Source organism: Lactuca serriola, chromosome 5 (genome assembly GCF_051521515.1).
Source record: "Lactuca serriola cultivar US96UC23 chromosome 5, Lser_US96UC23_V15, whole genome shotgun sequence".
NCBI classification, from domain to species: Eukaryota; Viridiplantae; Streptophyta; class Magnoliopsida; order Asterales; family Asteraceae; genus Lactuca; species Lactuca serriola.
Window position 1 is genome coordinate 326,428,922 of NC_136412.1, and position 10,710 is coordinate 326,439,631.

General features: G+C 35.1%; 1 protein-coding gene across 1 annotated transcript; it reads right to left on the reverse strand.

Annotated features, from left to right (window-relative positions):
• Positions 1–7,595: 7,595 nt before the first annotated feature.
• Positions 7,596–9,976, reverse strand: LOC145055165 (F-box/kelch-repeat protein At1g57790-like). Its single transcript, XM_079003461.1, has 3 exons — positions 9,826–9,976; positions 8,011–9,129; positions 7,596–7,907 (listed from the first exon to the last, which is right to left on the reverse strand). The coding sequence occupies exons 1-2, from the start codon at positions 9,855–9,857 to the stop codon at positions 8,019–8,021; spliced, it is 1,143 nt and encodes a 380-aa protein (XP_078859587.1). The 5' UTR covers positions 9,858–9,976; the 3' UTR covers positions 7,596–7,907; positions 8,011–8,018.
• Positions 9,977–10,710: the final 734 nt, after the last annotated feature.

The window sequence follows — 10,710 nt, forward strand, 5'->3', positions numbered from 1 at the left end:
TGCTAACCCTAACAGCCTACGTACTCAGTTGTACGCTAAGCGTACTTGCTAAATGGATTGTATGTTGTGCGTACAGACTTGTACGTCCAACGAACTCACCCAATAAGCCAAAATCTACATTAATCACTTAATGCTTAAGACCAGAAGCCCAAACCACAAATCCAAGTCCTAATAAGCGTCTATAACCATAAACTCACTGACTTGGTTACTTTACATGCCCCAAAAAGACCCAACTTCAAAATATAACACCCTACTTTCATTAAATGGACATAAAATTTTGCGTGGATGGATCTAAACCCTAAAGGTGCCAACTTCATGGACCTAGAACCTCAGAAACACCAAGAGTGGCAACTCAAAGCTCCTAGAGTGGTATCAAACCACTAGATCTCATTCATGGGGCCAAAAAGTGACCCAAAACTCATATAATTATATAAATATAATAAACAATAATATGATTTTTAGCTTCCAAAATTCATCAAAAAAACATGTTTTTAAGTTGTTAGTATAATATTTTTAAGATGCCATAATTTTTTTTATTTTTAACATGTAAAATTCTAATATAAATAATTACTTGTTACCTAAAAATAATTTCTTTTATCCTAAATAACAACTTCTTTTAGCCCAAAAAAGGCAGCCCAAAATCAAACGGGAGCGGGGGTAATAAAGGGGATTCGGGGGCGGGGGCAGGGGTAGGAAAACTGAACATTTCGGGGGCGGGGGCGGAGACAGGGGAATGGGGAAATTTTAGTGGCGGGAGCAGGGAATGCACTCCCGTCCCGTTTGCCCCCGTTGACATCCTTAATTTCATTTCATCCTCATCCTCCCTTTCACTTTGTGAGTTACTACCCTTACACCCACTATCATTAACATTATCGTCAAAGGCAAGAATTTCAAAATCATCAGAACCAAGATCACGGACTGAAACCTTATCCTCGATAAAACCGGACAAAATAAAGGGCAGTTCTATCTACAATGAGAAACCAATAAACGATTAACATTACAATAAAAAATGATTAGTAAGGAAATAGATGAATACCTAGTCCTCGAACAAACAAAGAAGGAACCACACCCATGCACAACCAATAAGGGTTTATACTAGCTTGCCCTAACACAACCTCATGATATTTCTTCATCATAATGTTCAAATGGGATATCTTATCTATATCTTACCCTAAGTCAGGAGTCCTATCAGGTTTTTAATCGATAAAGTGTCAGGAAGATGAAACGTGTTGTGACAGGGAAACTGAGATTTATTTAACCAAATAAACTCATTTTTCTAGTTCTTGATGGGTTCTGGAAGACCCTTAATTAAAACTTCATCCCCTAGAGTGAAAATAATACCAATCACCACTGCTACATATACGAAAGAAACATTGAAACAGGTCGACAATAGGAACAAAAAGGGTAGCATGACAAAGCAACTCGAAACAAATAACTTCCGAGATAGAGTTAGGTTTCAGTTTACATGTATGGATTTTCTACGACTCAAAAATGGAACCAAAGAAAAAGGAAGGGGGAACGTGAAGACCAACCTCAAAATAATAAAGGTAAAAACCAACCTTACTTGGAGGATGATGGTCGATAATCGTTATGGATCCAGGAAGAACAACACCATCTTCCTCGATAAGATAATGTTTCAAAGAAATCTTATCAATGCGCTCATGAGTAACGGAAGATCGGACTATAACCAATATCGGACGAGACATGTTTTGAATCGAGACAAAAAGAGAATCAAGATAAGGAAGAAACAAAAAGAACAAGAAAAGAGGGTATGAAAAGAAAATTGGCGAATGTGAAAATCATTTATGGGAGAATAGGCGGGAAAAGAAATCCTTGTAGAGAAACGATCAAGTAGTTAAAGGCACGAATGCCTAGGCACGTGGAATATATTACCCAACGCTCGGTTAACCAAGCAAAACTGATAGCATAATTATTAAAAACAGTCTAACAACCATTCACAACAATTAGTCTGGGGATCTTAATGTTGGATAAGGTGTCTAAGTCCAAAACTATATTTGGTATGTACTTGACCCAACCCGGCATGGTCCATTTGGGTTGCATGGCATCATGCATTTCGATAGACTAAAATGAGAGAAATAACACTTAAGGTTTATTAATATATTATAAGTTCTAATATATTAATAGTATTATTTAATTAGTATTAATCAAGAATTAATTAAGTGATCAAAAGATGACTAATTAAATATATGGGTTGATTATGTAAATCATCCATACTTGTATAGTGGACTAGATGCTCCATGGATTATCAAGTTGGGCTAAGGTCCATAGGATGCTCCATGGGAGTTACAAACCTATGGGTCATGGAAATGAAGAGTCATGTCACATTAGGGTTTACATGGTGTAACCCTAGATGTGACACACTATACACTAAGAAAAGAAGAGGGCTAAGCCGATTTTGAAGTGTTATACATTCTCTCAAAAGTTATTCCAAAGCACTTGGTGTTGTGTGAAACATTTAAGGCATCACTCTTAGGGTGCTAGGCTCTCAAGGTTTTCAAAAAATCAAATCAACTCCAAGGTATGTAATTATATCCATCTTTTATGTTAAAAGTTCCCCATGTATGCTAGATAGGATTATGAACCTTGGAAATCATATTTTGCATGTATTTTAGACAAACATAGATCCAAGGTTTTCTAGGGTTGCATGTACACTTAGGGGTGTCATAATGCTCATAACCCATCACTTAATGGGGTATGGGCGTTATCCCATACAAAGACAAGCTAACCAGGGGATTCGATTTGATGAAAGCCCATAACCGTGAATAATAACAGGTTGGTATTTGGCCCGTCAGGATATACCGACCAAGGACAACCTAAATTGCCATATCTTTAGCATACAACCTATGAAACAACATGCCAGGAAACTCGGAAAAGGCAAGCTTATTTTTTTAAAAGGGTTCTACCCTTGCGACCTTAGAACCAAGGCAAGACCTGAAAGAAAAGATCATGAACTGGACAAAACCTCCACTATAAGAGAGAGCCCGATCCTTCTTAAACAAGTAGCAATCCTTTGCAATTCCATTTTTTACATGCGACCCAATATGACATCTAAGTTAGGCATCAGAGAGCAATATTGAGGTCTATCCCTCAGTAGGGCTTTCTAACCTAGCGTTATCTATTCTTTGTAACGTGTTATCTAGAGTGCTTAGTGGACGAAGCCTCACAGGAGTGAGCAACCATGCACCTGGATTTCTACGTAGCAATACCTACCTCACCCATGTCTACAACCACTAACATGATCCCCCCCACCACCTCTATGTATCATACGACCACACGTACTAGGAACAATATTCTCAAAACCATTCAAAAACTAAATCCCAATGTTGAGTCTTCCTCCTATCTCACCCATAAATACTTATAGGCTTTCAATGATTTGATCTAGTTTAATTCTATGAAGGATGAATTGATGGGTTTTGAGCAATACAACAATTCTATGGTGCACATGCAAAACCCTAAAGCTTTGGATCTAGGTTTCTCTATTGTACATGCAAGTTATCCAAAGCGTATGAACCCTAATTCTAGCATATCAAAATTGAAATCAATAAATAAATAAGTTCAGATGATTACCTTTAGATTATTGCAAGAATCTTCAAGCTTTGAGAGCCTAGTATCAAAAATATAATACCTCTAATCGATCACAAACACCAAGACAATAAGGATGGTCTTGGAAAGAGAGGATGGTGGCTCAAAATCGGTTCTAAGGACTCTAGGGTTCTTCTGGTAGCCGACTTTGGATGCCTTAGGGTTCCTTATATAGCTGAGCTGCTAGGGTTTCAGTCAAAACCCTAATTGGATAGCTTAGGCCCTAAGCAGCCCCAAGAACCTTCTGGAATAAGGCCTTGGACGATTTCAAGGTGGGCTTCCACCCTAATTTCATCCACCCCTATAATCTATAAGATCCACAACCCAAATTCAATTATCTTATAGTTGCAATTCCAGTCCCCTAAGTTTAATTAATATCTTTTGATCACAAAATTAATTTCCTAATTAATTCTTGACCAATATTAATTAACTAATATGATTTCTCTTTTAATATATTATTCTTATAATATATTAATAAACCATAATAACCTCTTTCTCCATAAATCATCCAGTCAAGTTGCTTTGGTGAAGTCAACCCAAAAGGACCATGCTACAACCGGGTCAAGTACATACTAAATATAGTTATGGACTTAGACACTAATCCAACATGAATATCATGCCATTATCTCTCATCAAAGTTAGATTTTGGGGCCACTACCTGAGAACAATAATATTATTAATTGTATATGGTTATTTAAAAAGAAGCAGAATGAAGACGGATCCCTAGCAAGCTATAATGAAATGTTTGTGGCAAAAGGTCGTAGTCAATGACCCGATATTAATTGTGACAAAACTTTTAGTCTCGTTGTCAATCCTATCACCATCTATAATTCTTATTCTCATTGTGTCACAAAAATTGCCAGTTAGACAACTCGACGTAAAAAATGCATTACTTCAAGGCCACCATCATGAGACCATCTACATGCAACAACCATTAGAATTTCAAGAAAAAAAATTTATGAGACATTTTTTCCTCCTTCACGTTCACTTTATGGACTCAAACAAGCTCCACGAGTTGGTACCATTTGTTTGCAACTTTTATCTCTCGGCCTTGTTAATAACAGATGTGATACTACTTGTTTATTTACAAACAGAGGCAACACATGACATATCTTATGTTATATGTCGATAACATCATCCTTACTTCTTCATCTACCGTTTTCTTGGATCAGGTCATTACTACTATAGGCATTAAGTTCTCTATGATTGAAGTTTGAGATCTTAATTTTTTTATTATCAACTATGTTACACGAGATGAGCATCATATCTTTCATCGTAGCAAAAAGTATGCCTTGGAAATTTTGGAGAAGGAAAATATTATTTATTGCAAGTTGACACCTCATCCGATACAGTCACTAAACTAGATGCCATTGGACACCCTTTCACGGATCCTACCTTCTATCGCAACCTAGCATTACAATATATTACATTTAATTGACCATATATCTCTTATGTTGTTCAGTAAATTTGTTTATTTTTGCATGATTGGGAGCCTCATTTCAAGGATCCTTCGTTACATTCATGGCACTACTGACAATGGTATGTAACTTTATGTATCATCATCTCGAGGACTTATTGCCTTATATGAGGTTGATTGGGCGGGTTGCCCCAATGCAAGATGTTCCACATCTGATTATTGTGTGTACTTGCGGCACGACCTTCTCTCTTAGTCCCTGAAATCACATGCACTATTTCCAGATCAAGTGTCAAGGTCGAATAGTGTGGGATTGCCAATGCGGAAACATGTTGGCTACGAAACCTCCTTCATGAGTTACACCAACCCCTTGTCAAAGCTACAGTCATTTGTTGTGATAACGTTAGTGTTGTATATGTTTTCAACAACATGGTTTGTCATTAGCAACCCAAGCACATTAAGATTTACATTCACTTTGATTGAGACAAAGGAGCCATGGGCCATGTACGTGTGTTGAAGGTTCCCTAACCATCTCAATATACAAACATCTTCACCAAAGGACTCCTCTTATCTGTATTTCTTGATATGCAACCCAAGCACATTAAGATTTACATTCACTTTGACCGAGACAAAGTAGCCATGGGCCACGTACGTGTGTAGCAGGTTCCCTAACCATCTTAATATCCAAACATCTTCACCAAAGGACTCCTCCTATCTGTATTTCTCGATATTCAATACAGTCTAAATGTCCAAAATAGACCTCCCATCGATACTGTGAGATGTTATTAGTATATTATTTACTAGGTGTAAGACCCATGTATTACTTGGGTTAATTAAAAATATATATAAAGTTCTAAATATTTAAGAACTTTTGATTTATAAGATGAATTATTAAAATTGATTTTTTTTATCTTTTAAATTTAAATAAATAAACAAAATAAACTAATGAGCTTTAATTTAAGAATTTTGAAATAAGAAGGTAAATCCAAAATTGATATTCATTTATTACTATATTTATTCTAATTATTAGTATTATACTATGTTATAACTTGTGTACTACACGGGGTCACAATTTAAAATAAAAAAATAATACATAGTAAATGAATAATATATAGAAATGACTTGTTATAAAATAATATACAACAAAATTCAATTCTATGTATATAAATAAAAACTAAGAAAAAACAAATAATATTTAAATTGTATCGACATTTTAGTGAGAGATCCAACTATTGACCATGGGACACCGAAAGAAATATAATGCCAATTAGATTATGGGTCTTCACAATTTGATATTGAACAACCAAAAAACATTCAAAATAAGTATCATATCACAAAACTTACACAATATATTAAATTAGAGTTTAATTTTCAAGAACGACATCCTTGATGTAGAGAGGGAGAAAGATAAACAACAAAAGATTTCAATTGAAAGTTACTGAGATTAAGGTCAAAAATCTTTAAATCAATTATTTGCGAAGTTTATGGGATTGAATAAATTACATTAAATTATAATTTCCAATTTAAATTTAAAATGGAAATAAGAGAGGTAGGATAAGATTTTAGCAAATAAGCGGGAAAATATGTTTTAGATTGTTATGAAGGCGACACGTGGCAAACTGAAGGTTTAAAAAGATGACACATGTCATTTTATGGTTTCATTTATTAGAAAAGAAGAGAACATTAAAGTATTATGAAGAATTTATTAAAATAGAAAATTCATAAAATGACATGTGGAAAAAAAAATTAATTTAAAATAGCCACTAAATAATATTTGACAAATTAAATGAGAGTGTGACACATACCAAAAAAAACTCTTTATTTATTAGAGTAGATTGCACTATTTGAAACTATTATTTTGGGCCACATCCTTCGTGTAGTGGATCCAACCCATTGGTTTTTATATTTAATTTGTATATATTGCAAATTTGTTGTTAATGAGGGGATCATGAGAAAATACCCTTGATTACATCTATTTCCTTGATTTTAATACTTAATTATTTCTTATATATAGTTGTTTCCTTATAATTTTATGAATATTTAATTTCATTATAAATGAGACTTAATCGTCATTGATTTTTTTAACTTACATTATTAATTCTTAAAAGAGCAAGAAACTGTATCATAATTGTTCCCTTTGTATTAAGTTTCAATCCTACAAAAAACTTCATTCGTAGTTTGTGCATCACGAACGTTTTTTAGCATTTCAGAAATACCGATTAACGAAGTGGATTCAAAATGAAATTAGATCATCTGCATCGGTCTTACAAATGGCCTTGCATATTGATGTCTAATGACATGTAGGATTTAATATTGTAATTATGGAAAGGCTTACAATGTAGGACCCACCACATCAGATTGCCATGTTGGCACGAAAACCAGAAACAGTTGCTACCATAGATAAAAATAGTACAACTTCAAAACTTATCAACTACTTTCATTTCTTACTATTACAACAACAATAACAATGTACTTTCAGAATCAATTTTTTTTTTTTTTATTTAGTTGTCATAGATTTATTTACTTTTACAATTATGGTATTAATAACATGATTGCAAAGAGAATAGGCACCATCATATTCTACTTCTAATCATTATGTTATATTTTAAAGTTTAAACAAGCAATTGCATGAATCATTAGGAAAATATTCTTATTTTATCCTAACTTAATTAATTGCCTATTAGTAAGCCTGCAATATGTGCTTGGCTTTTAAGTTTTAATTTAATCTCCTAATCATACATAAATTTAATTTCACGTTATTTCCGCCATTAATATATTTCATTTTTATTCAGACTTAAATTCAGATACCCAACCCCACCTTCTGCTGCTTTTGCTTTTATGCTTTTTATTCAGAAGCAATCAATCCACTCCCATCATTTCTCTAATCACACTGCACCCAACAACAAACACACTTAAGTGTATTTCAGAAGAAAATGACAAGATTTGGAAAACATCTTATTTATTAAGTCGATTAAGTAAAAAAGAAAGAGTACCTGATTGACTAATCTTCCCAGCTGAATTTTGAGACATCTTCGGGTGGTTCGACCCATATGCTCTCAAACGGATCTTGTTCGCCCCAATCATGACACTGCTTACGGGGGTAATATCGACAATGATCCAAAGAATACGATATACATCGTTTCCCATAAAATCTCACTTTAGAAAAATAAACACTATTCCTCATCATCCCAACAAGATCTGTTCTCGCATGTGATGACAAAAAACTCGCAAACAATGTCACACCTTCAAGACTTTTCATTTCAATCCATTCTTTATTACCCTGATCCAACTTATAAATAATCGGGTTTTCACTATAACAAGTGTAGATAACAAAGATGTCACCTTTATGCTCTGCCATAAACTTCCCTTTCCACCAATTTTTAACAAAGAAATTATCCGGACACCGGGGCGGAGGGACAATACGGATAGTCCATGTCAACTCATGCGGGTCATACACCCCCAGCCACCCTGTTAAACTCAAACAATAGAACACCCCATTACAGAACACAAGTTTGTTCCAAATACTGCTGACAAATGGCAACCGGTTGTGGTAGTTGACCGTGGTCCACACGGTGGCGCCAGGGTGGCATGTGCTGATGGCCACCACGGTTGGGCTGACATGTTTGACTGTGAAGACTATGCAGTTTGGAGATTTTGGGGATGTGGAAAAGGCGACAATTTGGTATGTCATTTCGAATCTTGGGAGTTTGATCATTTCGCGTGTGAAGGGGTTGAAAAAGAGGACTCTTTGTGTTCTTGGTTTGTAGAGTAACAACCATCCGTCTTTGTTGTAGCAGATTCTGCATCCGTGTAATTCGGGTAATTCAAGAGAGTATGTTTTGCGTTGTGATGGATCGTAGAATTCAAAACGGTGTCCGAGTTTTGGGAAGTACATCAGCCATGGTGGCTTGTTGACTACTCTCACTGATACAGCAACTGAGAGCCATCTTTTGCAAACTGCTGATGTGCGAATGTTGTCTTTTAGTGTTAATTGGGATATTATGAATTCAAGGAGTTCAACTGGAAGGAAAGACCATGCTTCTTCTTCTTCTTCTTGTTCAATATCTCCCTTTGTTGACACTTTTGTATCATTTTTAAATGTTACTGATAACCTATCAATACAGCAAAGTTTCATTTCATCACATTTACTTTTTGCATAACTTACAAAGACAAGATTGGAATAAGTCAATAAGATCATGATAAACATGTTGTTAAAGCAATGAATCAAAGCCTGAAAATCTCAGGAATGAACAGAGTCAAAGTTTGAAGGTACGATCCTGTTTATAGTTCATTTATCTCGTCACACACAAAAGAAAACCTCTGTAAGCCTAAAAATCCTTGAAAATGTGTTACTAAGCGAACCAACATCATATGAGCACAAGATCAAGTGTATCTAACTTCGAGTAACAGCCCAAAAAACTAGACATTCTCGTACAAACCCTAAACCCTAAAACCCAAATATGTATAAATTTCAATAACGAAGGAAAACAAATTATCTAACAAATGCATGTACAGCTAAATCCAATAAATAGTAGAGCGAAAGGGATCCAGCATGCAACAAATCGATTGGATTACGAAAAACCATCAGCTACCTACACACGGACGAAATTTTCAAATTCCGGTTAGTTTGGTCCAAATTCATTTCAAAAACAGAGAATCGTAGCTGAATTTGCAAAGATAGACATCGATCTCATCTCTAAAACCCCAAAAACCCAAATTTGCGGAAGACCTAAAGTACAATTGGAAAGGAAAGCCAAATACACGATGAATCGGATTATGATTCAGTAGGATTCGTTCAGGAAACTTACAATTTGAGTCTCCTTCTCTTCCTTCCTGCCATAACCACAAGATGAAAGCTTTCTTTCACCACTGTGTGTGCTAGTGTGTGTGAGAGGGAGAGAGACGGGATGTGTTGAAATGATGATTGAGAAAGACGGTTGTCACAACGTGAATGCACCTTGGTGTGCCACCGTTACACGTGTAAATTACAGAGTGATCTGATGCGACGCAGAACACCAGTAGTCTGTGAGGTAGCCAATGAGATGCTAGTAGTAGGGTCAGATGTTGACGTGGCGAGTTTTGATTTGGTGGAAATTGTGGTAGTTGGAAGACATGCGAAGTAGCTTTTATGTGTGTCCGAAACTAGATCTGCGTGGGAATCATAGCGTTTTCGGTGGTTATATCGTGTGTTTAGTTTGCTTTTATTTTTGTTTCCTTTTTTTACTTTTTGATATCTGATTCTAAAGGGCTCGGAAATTTGTAATATTACTTAAATTAGCAATTGATTTATTTGGGGTTTTATTAAAAGATGAGCTGGTATATTAAATACTCGGATAGTAAATATTATAATTTAAAGGGACATGTTGGTATTTTTATGAATCATTCAATTCCAAATTTTTTTTGGAAACAACAAATATATTAAAAAAGGAAAAAGAAAAATAAGCACTCGCAAGCAAGAAGCTAACACGATGCAGGAATACAAGTACAAGTAGAAAGAAAAGATAATAAGTATTAGACAAAGAAACATAACTACGCAAAAAAGTGAGAGAAATGTGAAATACACCAATTGGTCCACGCTCCGCATCCACAATTGCTTCTATACTTATACCAGATATAGGATGATGAAATGATGTTGTCCGCAGTTATTGTCGGTGATGCAACAATTTTCTTAAAAATTTTGTCATTCCTGGCCA

Bases quoted from the DNA above. Each gene is read 5' to 3' on its own strand.
- LOC145055165 (XM_079003461.1), bottom strand. From the start codon at position 9,857: ATGGCAGGAAGGAAGAGAAGGAGACTCAAATT. The intron at 9,130-9,825 runs GTAAGTTTCCTG...CTGTATTGATAG, and splicing joins AAGAGAAGGAGACTCAAATT to GTTATCAGTAACATTTAAAA.